Below are 22,214 nucleotides of genomic sequence, written 5' to 3'. Positions count from 1 at the left end.
ATTGAGCACGGGCCTGCAAACCAGAAGATCATGGTTCAATTCCCAGTCAGGGCACATGCCTGGATTGCAGGCCAGTTCCCAGCAGGGGGCACATGAGAGGCAACCATACATTGATGTTTCTCTCCCTCTCTCCTTCCCTTCCCCTCTAAAGATAAATAAATATTAAAAAAAAAACAACTACAGTGAGATACCACTAACAGCTACAAAGTGGCTTAAAACAGTTTTAATGACAGTACCAAGGATTTATGAAGTTGTAGAGAAACTGAAATGCTCATACACAGCTGATAAGAGTGTAAATTAATACAATCAAGGAAATGTCTTGATGGCATTTTCTAAATTTGAACATACCAGGTACATACATCATGTAAATGCACACATATTACACACCAGAAGACATGAGAACATACACAGCAACCTTATTCATGAGAACCCCAAATGGAAGCAACACAAATGTCCAGCAGTAGAATAGATTAATAAAACAATGAAGCATTCTAGAGTAGGGCACTACTGACATTTTGGAGTAGCTACTTCTTTGTTGCGAGGGGCTGGTCCAGGCCCTGGTTGTTGTGGCTCAGTGGATTGCTTCCTGGCTTGAGAAAGGAAGGGGCGCTGGTTCCATTCCCAGGCAGGGCACATGTCTGGGTTGCAGGCCAGTTCCTTGGTGCGGGGCGTGCAATAGGCAACCACACATTGATGTTTTTCTCCCTCTCTCTAAAAAATAAATAAATAAAATCTTTAAAAAATAAATAAAGAAGCTACATTATTTAAGAAAAAAAAAAAGAAAATCCAGAACCCATATAATATGTGGTCTGCCCAGAAGGTATCCAGCCTTGTGATATGAAAAATAGAGACAGTTATTGAACAAGATACAAGATACAAGAAACACCGTACATAGGACAGTGACACCTCAGTGCCCTTAAATGTAGGCATCTTGGGACCTCACACACTTCTCCCCATTGTCATCAGCTGCCCAGTCATATTTTCCTGAATCTTATTGATGGTCTGAAATTTCTTCCCTTTGGAAGGTGATTTTAGTTTTGGGAAAACCCAGAAGTCACAGGGAGCATAATCTGGGCTGTAGTGGGGCTGAGTCACCTGGGTGATTTGACGTTTCACCAAAAATCTCTGCACGAGATGTGATGCATGAGTGGGTGCATTGTTGTGATAAGGCTGCCAATCACCAGTTGCCCATAGCTGTGGCCTTCTGAATCATCCAAATAGTGTCCATGGAGGAATGTTCAAGCCTAACACAAAATCTGATGCAGATTCATTGCTCTACTCATTCAGTTATTTTGAATGTGACGGCTGCACATGCACATGCTCACTCAGTGGTGTCTATTGCCCTCACTGACTGGTACAGCGAAGCTGTCATTGTTCACACATTCATATTCAGTCCACTCTCCTTGGCTGCCAGGTTACATCGATGTCACATGAACTGTTCTTATATTAACAATGGTTGGAATGTTTTCAGACAGACCTGGTATACACACGGGAAAAACTGTAGCCTGACTAGATACAATGTCTCACACATATATGGCAACTAATTTTCAAATATTTATAGATACTTTTTATGAATAAATTAAATTGATATAAAAATGGTCCTAATTTCTGAATTTATATTAGCTTTTTGTTACTGTGTATTTTCTTAATCATTGGATACTAATTTCACAACATTAATGGGATAGGAATATCTGATAATTTGTTATGTTTAAAAAGTATTTTGAACTAGAGACCATCTAAAAGTCATGAAGTATAGCCCTGACAAGTGTGGCTCAGTGGGTTGAGCCCTGGCCTGCAAACCTAAGAGTCGCCAGTTCTATTTCTGGTTAGGGTACATGCCTGGGTTATGGGCCAGGTCCTAGCTGGGGGCGTGTGAGAGGCAACGCATTGATGTTCCTCTTGCACATCGATGTTTCTCTCCCTCCCTTCCCCTCTCTAAAAATAAAGAAATAAAATCTTTGAAAAATAAATAAATATATACGTTGAAATACCACCCTTTCCAATATTTGAAATATTAAAAAATATTTTTAATATCTTTATATTAAAACTAATATAAAAGTGTATGCATGCTGGATGTACATTGATAAAAGTCTAGAAAGATTCACTTTCAGGATAGTAGTTACTCCTGGAAAGTAGAATTGAGGCTGGGGTAGAAAACAGTTTAGACTTTATAATTTTATACATTTTTGAATTGTTGCAGTTGTTTACAATAAGCGGGTATTACTTTTCTGGTTAAAAGTAGTTTGGAGTTTGGGCTTTTTTTTTTTTTTAAAGGATTTTGTTTTTGGAGGAGCTTGGGCATCCCCAGTGTAGATTTCCAAAGTCATTAAAGGCTGACAAAGGAGATTGAAACTTATTATGGGTTGGCCAAAAGCAGGTGATGTGGAGGGAAGATCTGTAGGTTAGGTATCTGGGTTCTGATCCTGACTTGGCTGGTCAGTGACTGGGTGTGATGTCTAGGCAGTTATTTTACCCCTTCAGGTCTCAGTTTCCTTGTCTGTAAGACTCAAAGTTGGAGTGGACAGTCCCTTTCAGTCTGATAGTCTGTAAATTTATAAACTGCCTCTCTGAGATTGAGGGGAAATTGTTATTTATCCTCGTGGCTCCACTACTTATCACACAGTATTTAGTAACTAAATAAGCGGATGGCTTTTCCGCCTGGCCATAGCCATCGGGTAAGCCAAGATGGGTGCTTATGTGTACACCCAGGAGCTGGGGAGGAAGAAGCAGGCTGATGTGACGTGCTTCCTTCTCAGGCTGCGCTGCAAGGAAGCCCGGCTTCTTCCCTTGAGCACAATGATTTCAAAATTCCCCCACGTTGGAGCACACGGTACCGCACTCCTTTTCCTGGCTGAGTAACATTCCATTGTGTGGCTATGCCACACCTGGTTTATCCGCCGGTCAGCTGACAGACACTTGGGTTGCTGTGAATAATGCTGCTGCAAACTCTCCTGTATGTTTTGTATGGGCATATTTTCATTTGTCTTGGGTATACATGTGTACTTAGCAGTTAAATTGCTGGGTTATATGGTATCTCCATGTTTAATCATGTGAGGTCCTGCCAAACTGTTTTCCAAACCAGCTGTACTATTTTACACCCTCATTAGTGTCCGAGGGTTCCAATTCATTTACATTGTCACCAGCACTTACTATCTTTCATTCTAGTTTTCTTACTGGGTATGAGATAGTATCTCATTGTGGTTTTGACTTTTGTTTCCCTAATAACTAATAATGTCAAGCATCTTTTCATGTGCTTATAGGGCATCTGTGTATCTTCACTGGGAAAATGTCTATTCAAATCCCTTACCCATTTAAAAAAAATCTTTATTGTATGTTTTCCATGACCATTTAGTCCTCTTATACTCCCTCCCCCCAGCAGTCACACCGTTGTCCATGCCCGTGAGTCTTTTTTCCTTTCTGCTCAATCCCTCCACCCCTTAACCTCCTCACCCCACTTAGCTGTCATCCTGCTCTCCATACGAGTCTGTCCCCGTTTTCCTTGTTGGCTCAGTCTGTTCATTAGATTCCACATAGGAGTGATGTTATATGGTACTTGTCTGTCTCTGACTCGCTTATTTCACTCAGCATCATACTCTCTGGGGCCACTCGTACTGTTGTAGTACCCTACTCATTTGTAAATGGGGTTATTTGCCTTTTATTATTTGGCTGTATTTTTTTTAAAGATTTTATTTATTTATCTTTAGAGGGGAAGGGAAGGAGAGAGGGAGAGAAACATCAATGTATGGTTGCCTCTAGTGCGTTCCCTGCTGGGAACTGGCCTGCAACCCCAGTATGTGCCCTGACTGGGAATCAAACCGCGATTGTCTGGTTCGCAGGCCCACGCTCAATCCACTGAGCTACACCAGCCAGGGCTTGGCTGTAAGTTTTTGTAGATTTGGATACAAGCCCTTTATCAGGTATATGATTTGCAAATATTTGCCCTCACCATGTGAAAAATGTATTCACTTTCTTATGGGATCCTTTAAAACACTGAAGTTTTTCATTTTCATGAAGTCCAATGTATCTATTTTCTCCTTTTACTGCTTGTGCTTTTGGCATCATATTGTAAAATTCTGGGCTAAATCTAAGATTATGCACATTTATTTTTTCTTCTAATGGCTTTGTAGTTTTAGCTCTTACACTGGGGGCTTTAATTCACTGGGTTAGTTTTTACACATAGTGTGAGGTAGAGCTCCAAGCTGACTCCTTTGCACGGGGAGACGGACTTGTCCCAGAACCATTTGTTAGAGTCTACCCTTTCCGCATTGGATAACCTCGGCATTTTTATCATGAAGTGAACGTATTTATCCCTGGTCATACTCCTGCTCTGACATCTGTTTTGATATTACTGTAAACTTTTATTATGTTTACATTGTATACTTTTTCCATGATTTTACTTTTAACTTGCTTTATATTTAAAGTGGGTTGCTTACAGATGGCATTTGCCTTGATTTTTAAAATTTAAGCTGACAGTCTGCCTTTTAGTGTTTAAACCACTTACATTTGATGTGATTGTTAATAAGGTTTTGTATAAATCTATCATCTTATTTGTTTTCCACTTGTCTCATCTCTCCTTAGTTCCCTTTTCCCCCTCCTTTCTTGCCTTCTCTTGGATTGATCACTTACTATACTTCCATTTTATCTCCCAGATTGGCTTGTTAGCTATACCTTTTACTTTCATAGCTACTGTTGTAGAGCAGGAGTCAGCGAGGTGCTGCCTGTGAGCCAAATCCGACTTGCCACCTGTTTTCATAAAGTTTTATTGGAACACAGCCACATTCCCTGGCACCGCTACTATTGCAAATATCCTTCTGAAGACCCTACTCAGTGCTCCCAGTACTGGAAAGTGGTTCCGCTCTGGCTCCCAGGAATATGGAACAGCACAGCCCTCCGCATGTTGCAGTTTTTCAGCAGTTCTCTCACCGGCTTCAGGTGGTCTCCACATGTGTATATGCAAATCAGTAGTTCAACCAGACTTGAGAAAACACCTCTGCAAATCTCCAGAGCACTTCAGGGTTTTGTTTCTCAAATGTTACTTTGCTTATCTCAAATTCTCATCTTCCTCCTCAACTGGATGAGACTGCCTGGGTTCTCCCTCCCCGAGCCATGGACTCGAAACTCGCCACGTGCAGCCAGCTTGGGCAACTACAGGGCTCAGATAATCACAGTAAAATGGTCAAATTCAGGAATTCCAACACTGATACAGTATTATCTAATATACAGTCCATACTCATTGTTTCTTTTTATTCTCTTATGGATTAATTTCCTGTGCTTCTTTGTTATTCAATGTCTGAAGAATGTGGTTACCAATTTTTTGTTTCTGTTTAAAGCAAGACAGTCAATCTGATCACTGACTCCATCATGGTCAAAAGCAAAAATCCACCAGTCCAGTATATAGAATTTTTTCATTATAGTTCAGTTCTAAATATTTTCTGATTCATACTATAATTTCTTTGATTCACGGGTTATTTAGAATGTATTTCTTAAATGCCAAGCACATCATTTTTCAGCTATTTATTTTTACCTAAATGCACGATAGTAAGAGAACATGCTATGCATTCCAGTCCTTCTGTAATGGCTGAGAGTTCTTTTACTACCCACTATTGAGACAATTTTTGTAAATGTTCTGCCTGCACTTGAAAAGAACACGCATTCTGTGGCAGTTTGTATAGGATTTTTTTTCTTTATTAAATCCTCACCCGCAGACATATTTATTGATTTTAGAGAGAGGGAAAGAGAAAAAGAAAAAAAAACATTGATCGGTTGCCTCCTGTACGAGCCCCAGTTGGGGACTAAATCCACTTTTCGGTGTGTGGGGTGACACTCCAGCCAACTGACCACCCGGCCAGGGAAGTGTAGGACTTTCTATGTGTCCGCCAGATCAGGTCTGTTGTGTTGTTTAGCCATTCTCTGTCCTTGCTGGGTTTTTTTCTGCCTGTTCTATCAATTACTGAGAGAAGCATGTATTCTGCCCACCATGACTATGGACCCACCAACCTGTACTTTTAAGATATTTCTCTAATGTACAGCGTATACTTAGAAGTTTTCTAAAAACATATTGTTTCAATCTTTGCCTTTTAAGTAAAACACCTTCTCACTTACATTTAATGCAACTACTGTTTTATAAAATGATGCTGGTTCTAGGTTTCTTTATGATTCTTTTTTGTATGTTTACTTTTTTCTTTGAACATTAATTTCAAAAGCTACTTTTATTAAATAGCTACTGCAGATAACAACCAGCCCAAATCTTAAGAACAACTGTTTGTTAGTTTTCACAATTATACAGGTTGACTCTGTGGGCTTCTGGCCTGGGCTTGACTTATCTCTGAATCTGCTGATGCCTCACTGGGGGCTAGATGGTCTGAGAAGGCCTCGTTCAAGGATCTGGCAGTGCACAGCGCTTGTTCTGAGGGTGGGGGTGGGGTTTTAGCTGGAGTTACTTGTCTCTGCTCCGCATAGTTTTTCATCCTCCTATAGATTTGCCTATAGCCTCAGAATTCCAGAGCAGTAACACAGGGTAAGTTCTAATGCATAAGCAGGTTTTAATTCTCTGCTTTTGTCACATGTGCTACTTTCTCACTGACCAAAACAAATCATACAGCCAAGTCAGACCCAAGAGATGGAGATGGAGATGGAGATGGTGCCTCTGGAGGGGAGAAGTGGCGGAGTCGACATGCAGAGGGAGGGGGGATCATCACGGTCATTATCGTGATCAATCGACCTGGCTGCCTTGCCAAAAGGCCTGCAATTAAGTCAAAAGTGACAAACGTGGAAAATATTTGTAAGTGAAATCATAAAAGCAGCAATTCAGCTAATATATAAGGAACTCCTGTAAATTAAGACAAAGACCAAACCTCAATACGTAAAAAGCTAAAGAATATGGGTAGTTTCAAAACAGGAAATACAATTTCCCCTGTTTTTTGTATTTTGTATTATATTTAGCTATATATTTGTGGAAAAGGAGAGGAAGGAAATGTTTAAGGTCATTTAAATAACCTTTAAAAAACTGATTGCTTCCTGATTGCATGGTATAACATTTCTTAAAGTACAAAAAGGTACACTGTGAAAAATTTCTCTTTCTTCTGCACCACATTTGTCATATCCATGAAAGACTCTGACATGCAGGAATTTTTAATGTTTCAATAATTTCATTCATGGTTCTAGATTTTCGTCATACAGTTCTCACTATGATTATATAAAAATCAAAACATTAAGACTCCTCCATGATTTCTTGTACTTTTCTTAATATTTAAATCTCTGATCTTTTGAAACTATCTTGACATAAGGTGTGAATACGGATTTAGCACCGAGTGTTGAATTATCCAACTCCCCACCACGGACTTTAAAGTAAAGGCCATCTTTTTCACGAACTCAATTCCTGCATGCATTAACACCTGGAGGCAGGCAGGTGAGCTGATCAGTGCAAACCCCTGGAGAGGACAGTGGAGAAACATGCCTGGAGCTCCAGAACCTTTCCTTTTCACTTACCTGGCCTAACGAGTGACTGCGCAACGGCTGTCCTGATGCTCACCACCCAGAGCTACTGAAGGACACTGACCACCAACAATACAAAAAAACAATATTTTTAATGTGAAAACTATGTATTTGGGCACAAAAATGCAATACATAGCAGAAAGCACTATGCTATCAACAGTGATATTATTTTGTCTAAGAACATAGACACTAAGTTATTTAGGAATACCAAAAGGAAACAACCCTTTTCCTCTTTTTAACAGAGAGAGGAAGAGAGGGAGAGAAACACTGATCAGTTGCCTTCCATACACGCCCTGACCAGGGACCAAACCGGCAATCCAGGCACATGTCCTGACTGGCACTGAACAGGAGACCTTTTGGTTTGCGTGACAATGCCCAACCGAACCACACCAACCATGGCGAGGAAACAATTCTTTAAAGTCCTGTTTAATTAACTGTGTTAGAGAAGATGAAGTTTACTTGGCTCTGTTCACAGTTCCATCATGTCTACTTTCTTTGTAAGTTCAGCTTCAATGGTGTCCTAAAGGGAGAAAGAATAATCTGAAATACTATTTAAAATAAGGAAAACAGAAAAAAGAAAACAAAAATGTAAAAAAAACATTATAAATATTAAATATGTCTTTAGATCCCCAAAGTTTTTCAGACTCTTTGATTCTAATACACACCTAAACAGGGGAACTTCAGGGAGATGAACTGGTATAATGACATACGGTAGTTCTTCCTGATCTTTACTCCGTAAACAACGTACTTCCGTGGTGTCTCTCATGTCACCTCTTTTCCACTGTCACTGGCACTGTTCTCATCACTTCTCATCTGGCCTGAACAGGCCAACTGGTTCCTGCAATTTTCTTTCTCCCTCCTCCAATCCACCCTATACGCTGATTCCAGAATCCTCTTCCTAAATAACTAGCCTGATCAAAAAGCATAGCTTTGATCACGTTTCTCTTTTGCTTAACGAAGGAAACACACGGCAACTTTAGAGGTCCCCTACAGACTCCATCCTCTTTACATCAAAGGCTCTTTACATTATAAACTGGTGGATCCTCAGCCCTGTCTTCCACCGAACACTCCCAGGCAGCTGCACCTCGTCACCTGCCAAAGCTTGGAGAAGTGCTCCACTTTTGGCTCATGTGCATTGGCCAATTCCTTTTGTCTGGAATATTGTGAGTCTCACACCCCAACCCTTCTACCAAGAAAGTCTAAGCAAAAATTTAAAAGACATAATAGACCACTATGCATGTTTTAATGGACAAATATGCCAAAAGTATTAAGAGGTGCATGGGAATGATATATAGTGACTTTGGGACTGTGGTTTAGCTCTGAGGAGGAAGAAGGGAGCATTAGCTATGTCAGCATTTATTTTATATCTTTTTTAAAACCTGAAGAAAAAACGGAACTTACTAATTCTCGCTTTGCTTCTTCAATTTTCACCTGAGCAAGAGATGGATTCTTTTAAAGAAAAACAAAACAAGGAAAGGTTATACTGCCTCAATTAGGACTCAAGGAAAACAAATGTAATGATTCTTTTCAAAAGTTAAAAAACCTGATGGAGAGTATACCCACTGAAAATCCAGCTTGCACTTAACTCCTCATGCATGGACTCACTATATTCATGATCATTTAGTGCCTTTGGGGAAAGCACTAAAAGAGGTATCTTCATTTTTTAATTCATAAAAATAATTACCGGCATTAAATCTAAATAGGATTCCAGTTTTTTCTTCAAAGGTATAGTCTGTTCTTTTAGTTCCGCTAATTTCTGGAGATGAAAAAAAACACAGAGAGTCACAGAGCAATAGAGATACTCACAATGCAACTCCATACTGCCCATTTCTGAAAAAAACACAGTAAAGAAGAAACACTAGGATATTTTAAATAATGCCTCAAATAGAGAGCTTCAGAGATAAACAGACAAATGCGTGTAAACAGACAAATACATTTCCAATGGAACCAGTACTTATAAGATGCTTCGAACAGAAAAGTCGTACTCCCATTTACTAAAAATAGGATTTAAGTATGCTGTCTAACTACCCTCAGTAATGTGGTTAAGAGGAATTGAAATGTAAGGGAAGAAGCAGAATCTCAAAGACATATTTATAAGTTGTCAACTTTAGATTCCAAAAAATCAAAGTACTCCCTCTTCCCACCAAAATAAACAAAATCCTTATGTAACCTAAAAACCCAGAACTGCATTCTACAGGAGTTTTGGGGCCTGAATTTCTACTGTACTCTGAGAGAGAAAGAGAAGACCTTGATGGCTAACACATAGTTCCTCAATAAATTTGTTTAGTAAGTGAATTCACAGTGTACAATGACTCCAGCAAACAGTTTCTAGCACATAGTAATAAATAAAGAAAACCTACTGAAGTCGTTCATTAAACTCATTAATTAAATTAAATCACTCTGTATTTTGCCCTCTCCAAAAAAGAAAAAGAAAACTAAGGATATGAGGACACATATAGCTAACCAAGGAATAAAGAGATAAATACTGGTGAACATAAAGTCAGAAGGGAAAAAAATCAGGTCAATAGTGAATAAAACTCTATGAAAAGGAGTAAAAATGGAGACTGTGCACTAAGATTTTAAAGAAAGTTAAACTGGGTTAAAATAAGCTCACCTCTGAAAGTGCTACCAGTGACCGATGAGACAAAGAAGCATCCATGCCTCTGGCTAAAAGTTTCTCCTACAATCACAAAAAAGGGGGGTTGCTTAAGACAATTATTTTCAAAGTGGTCATCAGGAAATATTTTCAACACATAACCCTGTAAAGAGAAGCTACAGATCACAGATGAAAAACGACACATGCATCTAAATACTTCTATGTTGTATGCCAATCAATTCCCCAGCCTCAGATTCGGGTAAGATGGGTGCTTCTCAATATCCTGAGCTCCCAGGCCTAGCTGCCTGCATTTGCATCTGGATCCACTGCTAAGCACAACAGCTGTGTAACGTTGGGCGAGTTACCTATCTTTTCTGTGGTTAGCTCCTTTGTCTGTAAACAGGGAATATTAATATTGCCTAGTTGTAAAGATGAAGGTCAAAAAGAAGCATAAAGAGATCTACTACATGCAGTCCAACTACACACATACCTCGGTGGCTCTGATTCCAACTCTGAACTCCTCTGACTTCGCTTTTAGGAAGTCCATGTTCTGGAGACGATGGTCAGCCTTGGCCCTTTCCGTAGACAGGTGAAGCTCTGCCTTCTTGAGATCCCTTTAAAAAGTAAAATCAAAAACATTTTCTTCTCCTCAGTGAAGTTATTATTTAAAAAATTATATTACTTTTTGGATTCAACTCTGCAATTGACAAAAGTAGCTAAAATACTTGCTGAATTTTCTACCATAAATTTTATGTCCCAGACTAGTTAACAGGCATTCTTCCAGGTCATCCCCCATTCCATGAAAAATCCCATCTGGGATTTTTCTCAAGAAATATGAAATAGCCCTGGCAGTTGTGGCTCAGTGGATTGAATGCTGACTTGTGAACCGAAAGGTCTCCGGTTCCATTCTCAGTTAGGGAACAAACCCGGGTTGCAGGCCAAGTCCCCAATAGCGGGCATTCGAGAGGCAACCTAATCAATGTTTCTCCCGCTCTCTTTCTCCCTTCCTTCCCCTTTGTAAAAGTAAATAAATAAAATCTTTAAAAAAAGAAATAATTCTAAAATTAATTTATGCCAATTATTCTTGGAGAAAGTAAATCTGCTGCTCAAAAAAGTGGCTTCATATACCCTAAAGCCAGTTTGAACTATGGGGGTCTCAAAAGGCCTCTCTCCTCAATGTGACATGACAGTGCCTCGCATCCCACAGTCAACACGTATTGAATTACTTGTGCGTATACATGGTCCTGATCCACCGCATCTAATCTCGGGGGCAACAGGGACCTGAAAAAGGTCCAGAACATCAGGAGGGATAGCAGAGCGCTAGTAAAAAAAATTTTTAAGGCAACAAAATATAATGTACTTTATAAGTTGCACTATAGTTTATGTATAAAAAAATTTTCACATACATTTTGAAAATTATAAAACCCAGGTTATCTGTAAAAAAAAACAAAAAAAGTAAGAAATTGTGGATTGAGCGTGGGCCTGTGAACCAGAGTATCACGGTTCGATTCCCAGTTAGGGCACATGCCTGGGTTGCAGGCCAGTTCTCAGCAGGGGACACATGAGAGGCAACCATACATTGATATTTCTCTCCCACTCTTTCTCCTTCCCTTCCCCTCTCTCTCGAAAAATAAATAAATATATTTTTTTTTAAAAAAGTAAGAAATTGTATAAAGAGTCAAAGTCTATATTCAGTTACCCCTTCATCTCCACCCAAGTCATTTTCTACTTAAAAAATATTTTATGGACTTCATTTCTTAGTGTGTTGTTTTAAATCATATCTATTGATTTAAAAACTAGATATAATAAAGTCCTATTATTGCCTTTTCATAAAAATTGTCACCACTTCCAACTCAATTACTTACTCTCGTAGACGTTTTTCTAATACTAAACTTGCAGTTAGATTTTTTTCAACTTTTGTCAGTTCAAGCTTGATTTCTTCATTTTTGGATTTGGTACGAAAAAGATCAGAGGTCAGATCATTCACTGCAGGGAGAAAACTTAAAAAAAAATCTGGTCAGGTAAATGCACACCAAGGACAACAATTACAATTATTCCTCATTTCTAACAATGATTTGATCTCTGCGTAGAGTCTTCCATAACCACGCTGTTTCCTATCTGTGTATTTTGTGCACCCTGTTCCCACTGCCTGGAAAGCCCTTCTTCAGTTGGCAGATTTCCATTTGTCCTTCAAAATGCAAATCAGGTTTACTCCCGTCCTGGAATTCACTACCCTTTTCTGTGCCCTAGCAACAGCTTGTATATTCCTGCATTACGGGTGTCACCCACTGTGTTATAGTTTCACATGCCCACCTCCCTTACGTGACCACGAGCAGAGACTGTCCTTGATTGCAGTTACTACCCTAGTCATTTCTGCTTCCCCAGTGCTATGTATGTGTATATACATATGGCATATAGCCAGTACTTAGTGTCTGGTGAGTTGACTTAAGTCTAGATGTCTGCTGCCACATAACATACATGTTCTTATACCTGAAACACTCGCTACTCTTGAGCATACATATAAATTCCAAGTCCTTATTCTGGCAATGAAGCAGAACAGCCATACAGTTCTCTGTGGGTTGTAGTGGTCATCCTAGCTAAGATATGGCCACCAGTGATATCCCTGTGATAGTCCGGTGACTTTGGAGTTGGACAGGGTCTGAATCTCAACTCTGCCACTTTCTAACTCAAGGTTGTTTTATGCTCCTCCTGAACTTAGTTTCCTCTTAGAGTTGTTGAAAAAAATAATGTCATTATAAAGGGGAAATGCCTATAATGAAGAATAAAGGTCCTTAACCTACTCTACCAGTAGGGCAGGAACATAACCAAAATTCACTATGCTCAAACCAGATGACTTCACTTACAGCTTTTCTTATTGCACATTTTAACAATATAACTGATACCTAATACTTTTCCAAATATACATAAGAATCAAGCTTCACAAACCTAATCCTCGAAGAAGAAAACACTAAAATTTAACCAATACCAAGTTTACCTGAATTAATTATACATACTCATTAGCAATGACAAGGAGTTAATTAAATTCAGTGTTCTGGCATTTACTGTTAATTTCCTACACAGAATTACTCTGAGAAGCAAAAAGCCTCTAGGTTAATCATAGCATATATGATTGTAGAAATTAAAACTGTTACAAAAATTACCTAGCCAGTGAGGTGTCCTTCGTTTCAAGGGCCACTGCACTGTCAACCAAAGCATTCAGATACCTCGAGGCAGTGTTAGAGAGGTTGGCAGGGGAAAAATTCACACTCTCCATGAGAAAGTCTTGAAGATGCTTGGCTGAAAAGATAAGAGTTCGGTGGTGACTAAGATGTTTGTTTGTTTCATTTTAATTTTTTAACAGCTGAACCGAAATCTTTCACCTACCATACAATTCACCCACGTAAAGTGTAAATATATAATTTAGTGGCTTTTAGTATCTTCAGAGTGGAACCCCCCCATCAATATAATCAATTTTAGAACATGTTCATCAGCCCAAAAGGAAACCCCACATTCCTTAAAAACGATTCCTTAGTAGTCATTTTCCAATTCTCTAACCCATAGTCTTAGCAACCACTTATACATTTTGTCCTTATTACTTTCCCAATTATAGATGTTTAATCTAAATGGTATATTGTACAATACACGGTACTTTGCAACTGGTATAATGGTTTCAAGGTTCGTCCATGCTATAGCATGTACCAGTATTTCATTCCTTTTCATGCATGAAAAAATATTCCATTGCATGGACCTACCACATTTTGTTTATCGATTCAACTACTCATGGACATTTGGGTTGCTTCCACATTTTGGCTATAATGAATGACACTGCTATAAACATTCATCTACAAGTTTTTATGTACACAGATGTTTTCACTTCTCGTGGGTATATACCTAAAAGCGGCGCTGCTGGTCATATGTTTATACCAGAAATTGCCAGACTGCTCTCAAAACTATATTATAATACATTCCCACCAAAAGTGTACAAGGGTTAATTTCTCCACATCTTCACCAACAGTTAGTTGTTATTTGTCTTTTTGTTTGTTTGTTCAGTATAGAGATCATTCACAGAACTGAATAATGATCATGGAAATAAATTAAGACCTGAATACCTGTCTTTTTGATTATAGCCCTCCTCATAGGTGTGCAGTGGAATTGTGGTTTTGATCTGCATTTCCCTGATGGCGAATGATGCCATGCTTACTGGCCACTTGTATTCATATTCTTACCCATTGTAAACTGGGCTGTCTTTTCACTACTGAGATGTAAGAGGTCTTCATATGTTGTTGGTACAAGTCCCTTATCAGATATATGATTTGCAAATATTTCCCCCATTCTGTGGGTTGTCCTTTCATTTACTTAATCGTGTCCTTTGAGAACAAAAATTTTAGATTTCATGATGTCCAAGTTACCTACTTTTTCTTTTGTTGCTGTGTTTTTGGTATCACAGCTAAGATCATTTCCAAATCCAAGGTCATGAAAAAATATATATATATACACTATATTATCTTCCGAGGTTCAGGTTTACTATCACAGTTAGGTTTTTCATTCATTTTGAGTTAATCCTTCTTTATGATCTGAGGCAGAATCTAACTTCATTCTTTTACATGTGGATGTCTACTTACCCCAGCACCATTCATTGGAAAGGTTAGTCTTTCCTCCACTGAATTGTCTTGTCACCCTTGTGAAAATCAAATGACTGGGAGTTTGACTTCTAGTCAAACAGTGTGAGGAGCTATGCTGACCTGCTTTCTAGGGAAACTGGTAAAAATTGTAAAATAAAACAAATCACAACCATTTAAAGCCCCTGGATATGGTCCCAAGGACAAATAGCAAAAGAAGAAACAACTATTAAAGAAAATCTATGAAAAGTCAGTAAGAAAGGTGAGAGTGTGTAGTATTTGAACCAAATTTGAACCACTCTCTCCTCCTCCCTCCCAGCTCAGTGAGGCAGAGACTCCACTAGACTGTTGCGTGCAGAGCACAGGGCTCCCTCAGTCTCCAGCTCCGAGTTGGAGAGGGCTTTCTTTCTGGGAGGAACAGAGCTTTGGTGCTTCCATCCTGCCACCAGCTATCTGTGGCTGAGACTAGGTTCTCAGCAAACTGGTCAAGAGGTGTAGGATCTCTTTATCTATCCAGCCACATTCCTGGAATACAACCTCTAGCTTGGGTAAGGCACACCGAGAGTGCTGGGGCCCTGGTGACCCTCACACCAGCTAAAGGGATGGTGGTTCCATGCCAGAAAAGGCTGCTGCACCCCCCCTCTGCCGAGCACTCAGCATTCATACTGTGGGTGTCACTCAAAGAAGAGCTTGCCATAGTCTCTACCTCCAGCTCCAAAGCCCTGGCTCAGAGATTTTGGCTGGAGGAAGATGCAAGTCGTAAACCAGATAGCTCCCAATACCTTCCCCCCAAAATTGACTTCATTTGCAACAGAGCCTGGAGAAGTTCAAGCCTAAGGACACCCTCAAGAGCAGTGGAAATTGTACTAAAAGGTAATTGAGAGAGGAGTCAAGATATAGTTTAAACTGAGGCCACCTAGTTTGCATGGAAAAACCAGAAAATAAGACATCTAGGAGGATGCATCCTTGAGTCAGAACAAATATGAAACACTGACCTCAGAAACTGTCCCTTTAAGGGTGACAGAATTTGATTGGATTAGCTCATACAGCAATTTATGCTCCAGGGCATTGTTGGGGGAAAAACAAAAACAGCTGTCAATAAGTGAAATTTTACAGTTGGGTGTGGTCAGTGAATGAGAAGAAGACAGTCCTACCAAAACCATAGTCATCTCAGAGTGACTGTGGACATACTCATGTGCAGATCTCCCTCGACTTACAATAGGGTTATGTTCTGATAAAAAGTGGCAAAGAAACAGAAGAACTGAACAACAGTGTAACCAACTTAGCCTAACGGACATGTTTAGAACATTCCACTCAACAGCAGAATATATATTCTTGTCAAGTGAATATAAAACATTATGGCCTTATGGTAGGCCATAAAACAAACCTCGATAAATTTAAAAAATCAAAGTAATACAAAGTATTCTCCAATTAAAATGAAATAAAATGAGAAATTAGAAAGAAATTTAGGAAACTCATAAATATGTAGAATTAAAGAACATATTTCTTGACCAACGGGTCAAGAAAAAATCACAGGGGAAATGAGAAAGTGCTTTGAGACAAATGGAAATGAAAACACAGCATACCAAAACTTATGGAATGCCTTTAAGCAGTTCTTTGAGGGGAATGTAGCTGGGATTCCTGTATTAAGAGAAAAGAAAGGCCTCAAATCAGTGGCCTTCCTTAAGACACTGAGAAAACAGCAGACTAACCCAAGGTAGGCCAAGGTAAGAAATAACAAAAACTGGAATGAAAATTAATGAAACAGGGAATAGGAAAACAGTAGAGAAAAAAATCAAAGAAACTAAAAGCTAGTTCTTTGAAAAGATTGACAGAAATGAAAAACCCGCACCTAGACTGACTAAGAGGAAGTCAAATCAGTAGAATCAGAAATGAAAGCGAAGACATCCCACTGACTTGCCTACTTTATAAAAAGGATTGATTACAAAGGAATACTATGAACAATGGACCGAACAACTTACATAACTTAGATGAAATGAACAAATTCCAAAAAGGACAAAAATTACTGAACCAAACTAAAGAGCAAACATAATCTAAATAGGCCTATAACAAGTGAAGAGAATGAATTACTAATGAAAAAACTGCCCACAAAAAAAAAGCTCAAACCCAGATAGCTTTACCACTGAATTCTACCAAATATACAAAGAATTAGTACCAATTCTTCACATCTCTTGCAAAAATAGAAGGGAAGAAATACTTCTTAGCTCTTTCAATGTGGGCTGATACCAAAATCAGACAAAGACATCACAAGGAAAGAAAACTACAGACCAATATCTCTTATAATACAAATGGAAAAATTCTTGACAAATTACCAGCAAAATGAATGTAGCAAACTATAAAAAACTATACACCATGAGAATATGGATTTAACTTAAGGATAAATGTTGGTTCAGCACCTGAAAGTCAATTAATATAATAGATCATATCAAGAGAATAAAAAACGAAAGCCACACAATCATCTCAACAGACACAGAAAAAACATTTAGTAAAAACCCAACACCCTTTTATGATAATGGCACTCAGCAAACCAGGAAGAGAAGGAAATCTCCCTGAGTTGATAAAGGGCATCTACAAAACCCCACAGTTAACATCATACTTAATAGTGAAGACTGGATACTTTCCCTCTAAAATCAGGAACATGATAAGGATGTCTGTTCTTGTCGCTTCTATTCAACTTTTTATTAAAGGTACTAGCCAGTACCTTTTCTTCTTATTATCCTCCTCAACAAAAGAATTGGCAGCATGAAGAATGAATGGGGTTCAACAGTTTCATCTGTATTCATCATGATTTAAAAGTATCCAGCCCTGGCTGGAGTGGCTCAGTAGACTGAGTGCCGGCCTGCGAACCAATAGGTCACTGGTTTGATTCTTGACCTGGGCACATGCCTGGCTTGTGGGCCAAGCTCCACGGTATCTCTCACACATTGCTGTTTCTCTCCCTTTCTTTCTTCCTCCCTTCACCTTTCTCTAAAAGTAAATAAAATCTTTCTTTAAAAAAAGTCTTCATATTAAGCTTTTACATCCTTTCCCAAGCCCTGAAAATATTTCCAAAATGTTCCACTCAAACTGCAAAGGACTGTATTGTGTAGAAATAAAAACTGCATCAGGCCCTGACCAGTGTAGCTCAGTGGATCGAGCCTGCGAACCAAAGGATTGTAGTCCGATTCCCAGTCGAGGCGCATGCCTGGGTTGCAGGCCAGTTCCCGGGAGGGATGTACAAGAGGCAACCATACATTGATTATTTCTCTCTCTCTCTCCTTCCCTTCCCCTCTAAAGATAAATAAATAAAATCTTTTTTTAAAAAAACCCCTGCATTAGTAGCCTTGGCTGCTGTGGCTCAGTGCCCGCCTGAGAATCAAAGGGTCGCTGGTTCAATTTCCAGTCAGGGCACATGTGTGGGTTGCAGGCCAGGTCCCCAGTGGGGGCGCATGAGAGGCAACCACACATTGATGTTTCTCTCCCTCTCTTTCCCTTCCCCTCTCCCTAAAAAATAAATAAAAATTTTAAAAATTGCATCAAAAAATAATTTTTAGCTCAAAAGTCATTGAAGTCTGGGAAGCTATATGGTATCACTACTCAGAATTTAGAATTACAAACTGAGAAAGCAAGACCTCTTTTACAGTATACAGGAATCCATACTTGTTACAAGGCCCCACAAATTTTGTTTTCTACTGGATACCTTCGCTGTCTAAAAGAATGAAAAGCTTAGAAAAGACAAGTAATGCTTAAACTGCATGACACGGCAGCGCTAACAAATATCGATGGCAGCAGGGCTCTTCTAGATACTTACATATGGAAAACTGTATCACATTTATATATATATGTATATATATATATATTTTTAAGATTTTATTTATTTATCTTTAGAGGGGAAGGGATGGAGAGAGGGAGAGAAACGTCAATGTATGGTTGCCTTTCATGCGTCCCCTGCTGGGAACTGGCCTGCAACCCCGGTATGTGCCCAGACAATCGAACCGCGATTGTTTGGTTTGCAGGAAATTTGTATATATTAATAGAAGCATTTGCTATGTGTCACCCTAAAAGGCACTTAAGGACAGTCATAAATAATCTTACTTTGAACAACTCTCAGGGGTTTTTTTGTTATAAGATAAAAAAGCTCTTAGAAAATAAGATTTTTGGGGACTCAAAGCCTCTTTCTCCATACTGTATTTTAATTTACTATAAAATAAATTCATTTGAAAATAAAACAGTTTTCAAAGAACTATCAAGCCTCACTCCAGGAGAGGTTTCACGGGAGGTGGGACAGAGCTATTCTACATCCCGATTGTGGGGGTGGATGCCAGCATCCGTGTGCGTTAAAGCAGCACACCAAAACAAGTCCATTTCACCGTATGGCGATTTTTAAAAGAAAATTGGGACGAAGCACATATGCGGCAGAATTATAATGTAAACTGCACTTCGTTAAAACATTGTATGTAAAACATGCCATACACATTTAGGGCAAATGTAGATATCGCTTCCTTTCTCTTCTGTATATTCCCACCCACGATAAGATTAAAAAAAAAGATTTTATTCATTTTTAGAGACAAGGGAAGGGAGGGAAAAAGAGAAGGATAGAAACATCAATGTGTAAGAGAAACATCAATCGGTGCCTCTCACACAGGCCCCAACCAGGGACTGGACCTGCAACCCAGGCATGTGCCCTGACTGGGAATTGAACTGGCAACCTCTCGCCCTATGGGAGGAAGCCCAATCAACGGTGCCATGCAGGCCAGGGCCATAAAAGACTTTTATCAATCACTGTGGTTTTTGTTATTTTGGTGGTTTGTATCATACAAACAACAGGTATGTTAAAAGCACTTTTCCAAACTACATGTGCACAACAGAACATTCTAATGCAATCCTGTGAATACTTAATGACCGAGTGATTTGTTGTGGCCTCACAGTTCATAGCTGCTACTTCAAGTCTTCTGATGGCTCATTATAACTAAAGCATGGGCACTGGAAACAGATCGAAAGGATACATAAGAGAAAAACCACACACCATCCTGTGTGTCAGGCTAATAAGTCGAGACTCATCTTTTAGGGCTTAAAGTTTTTCTATCAGAATACAAATAAAATATATACTATAATAAAATTTATGACTTATTGAGTTATTATAACAACAGAGTGGAAGACAAATCTGGGTAAAATGAAAGAAAACTAAAAAGTAGTCTATACTAAATTAATCTTGTACACTTTAGTGTTATAAAATTTGGTTACCTCTAGTTATCTCATTTAAAATTCTGGAATTAATCTCACCTTCTGATTCATATTCACTTGCTTTCTGTTTCCAGTCCTCTATTACCAGGTGGACATCCCTGTCCCTGACCCTGTTGCGTTCTGCAAGGTGATGTAAAATCTCTGTGGTCCGTGGATTCACCTCATACTGTGGAATGGGATTATCTCCAAATATCCTTTTCAACCATGCAGCAACCTAACGATTAAAAGGAAGCCAAATTTATGTCTTGTTTACCGTAATGCCACAAAGCAAATATTACAGAGATGTGATCAGAAGTATATTAAATGCTTTTGATGAATACTCTGACATCCTATCTACTTCACATCCTAACTTGTCTTTAAGAAGATAGATACTAGATGCCAGGAAATAAATGCGAAAGCACAACGGATAAAATTACCAGAAAACGACCCATGCAATCTCAAAGCTACAAAAGCAGGATATAGGCTAATAATTTGCAGCACTCGAATAATTTTAAAGCTCACTAAGAAGGTGCTAAACAGAAACATTATTATACGTGCAAACAGAAAAAAAGGTTGTCCCCAACACACAAGCCCCAAAGAAGCTCCAAGAGTTGAGATGCAGGACGGGGAAGCAGGTCAGGTATGAAAATTCTAGTTACTAGAATCTAGTAGGAAGCAGCAGTGAACAGCGAGGCTTGGCTGGAAGAGGGGTTGGGGTTCAGAAGTCCCAGTTCATTCTCCGGCGAGGGATTTTGTACCAGGGGGCTACTCAACTCCTCTTCAAACCCGAAACTAAGCAAGTAAGGGCCGGGGACGAAAGAGAAAGGCCCTTTCCAAGGCGGTCCAAGCGAGGAGGGATCGCAGAACCTAAAGGCGGCACTAAAATTGGACCAGAGGAGAAGATAATTAAACGTGGTCGCGCAGGCGATCCCCCAGCCGGGTAGGGTGTGTCAAAGCCTCCGTTTCTAAGACGCCGAAGCTGCCCGCTCGGCTCCTGCCCCATCACCTGCGCCTCTTTCTCTTCCTTCGATTCCATAGCTGCCGCTCCCGCCACTTCTCCAGCAGCAACTCGCAGATTTGACCCAATACTCTAAAAGCCCCGCCCACACACCATTGTTCCTACCCTCTTTGATGACCGGGATTTCTGGGAGTTGTAGTTTTTTTCCTAGGACTCCTGGCTGCTGAAAGCCATTAGTCAAAGGCTGCTTCTAAGGATCCAGCACTGTAAGCCTCTCCTTGCTTGCCACCTAGCCTCGCCCTCCGCTCTCTGTAGCATAATCTACAGAAGTAGAAGCGCCTAGAATCAGGCTGTGTTTCCTTTATTATTTTTTTTATTTTGCACTTGAATTGTTTTTTTTTAAGATTTTTAAAAAGTTTTAAATTTTATTTATATTTAGAAGGGAAGGGAAGGAGAGAGGGAGAGAAATATCAATCAATGTATGGCTGCTTCTCGTGGATCCCGTGCTGGGAACTGGGCTGCAACCCAGGCATGTGCCCTGACTGGGAATTGAACTGTGATCTTTTGGTTCACGGGCCCATGCTCAATCCACTGAATTGCTTGTCTTAAAAAAATACTTGAAGCTTGTTTTTTGGATAGCAGATGCTTGTGTTTATTCTACACTGTATGCGCTAACTTAAATTGTTTTAATTTTACCCTGCAATATAAAGTTGCAGCAACCTTAATCTTATCCATTAGTTTCCATTATCCGAGAGTTAAATGTGCTGGGGACTGTTTAAAAATGGTTGACAGCATCCAACTTCCAACACTGTCACTGCCACACGCCATTCTTCCATTATTTCTCGTCTTCCCTAAAATTCTCTCCTTCCTCCATCACTGCAGTTAGCTCTGTGAGTGGTTCTTTGTACTGCTACAGCGATGTATAGTTTTCTGTGTTTTCCTAATGTTGTTCATTTTTACAGGAACCCTGTAACATAACACACATTGCATATTTTCAACTGAAAATCACACACACAGATTAAATGACTCAATCAAGTTTAGGTGGTAGAGCTGGAATCTGACCTCCATGTTTTGGCTCGTTTGGTGGTTCAGTTTCTTCAGGTTACATGTTCCATACTGCTGTCACACCCTCTTGTAGTGTGCTGGGTTACCTTAGGAAAGGTAGACCATGTATTCAACCTTCTGTGATAATGTGATTCAATATCAAATTGTGGATCAGACTTAGCACCAATTATTTTTCTCTTAAGTCATATGCATTTTTTCCATCATAAGAAACATTTTTATTTAAAAATCTTGAAGTATTCAAAAAAGTTGCAATTCAGCA

At 39.3% G+C, this 22,214-nt stretch overlaps 1 protein-coding gene across 1 annotated transcript; it reads right to left on the bottom strand.

Moving 5' to 3' along the window:
- Positions 1-7,904: 7,904 nt before the first annotated feature.
- On the bottom strand, positions 7,905-21,001 carry HAUS1 (HAUS augmin like complex subunit 1). Its single transcript, XM_037165124.2, has 9 exons — positions 20,939-21,001; positions 19,993-20,167; positions 13,252-13,387; positions 11,956-12,090; positions 10,581-10,704; positions 10,109-10,174; positions 9,179-9,250; positions 8,896-8,943; positions 7,905-8,014 (listed from the first exon to the last, which is right to left on the bottom strand). Exons 1-9 carry the CDS (start codon positions 20,966-20,968, stop codon positions 7,964-7,966), a joined length of 837 nt encoding a protein of 278 aa, XP_037021019.2. The 5' UTR covers positions 20,969-21,001; the 3' UTR covers positions 7,905-7,963.
- Positions 21,002-22,214: the final 1,213 nt, after the last annotated feature.

This window comes from Artibeus jamaicensis, unplaced genomic scaffold (assembly GCF_021234435.1).
Source record: "Artibeus jamaicensis isolate MK-2021 breed Jamaican fruit bat unplaced genomic scaffold, CSHL_Jam_final contig_354, whole genome shotgun sequence".
NCBI lineage: Eukaryota > Metazoa > Chordata > Mammalia > Chiroptera > Phyllostomidae > Artibeus > Artibeus jamaicensis.
The sequence above is the reverse complement of the archived record's forward strand: the minus strand, read 5'-3'. Positions and strand labels throughout refer to the sequence as shown.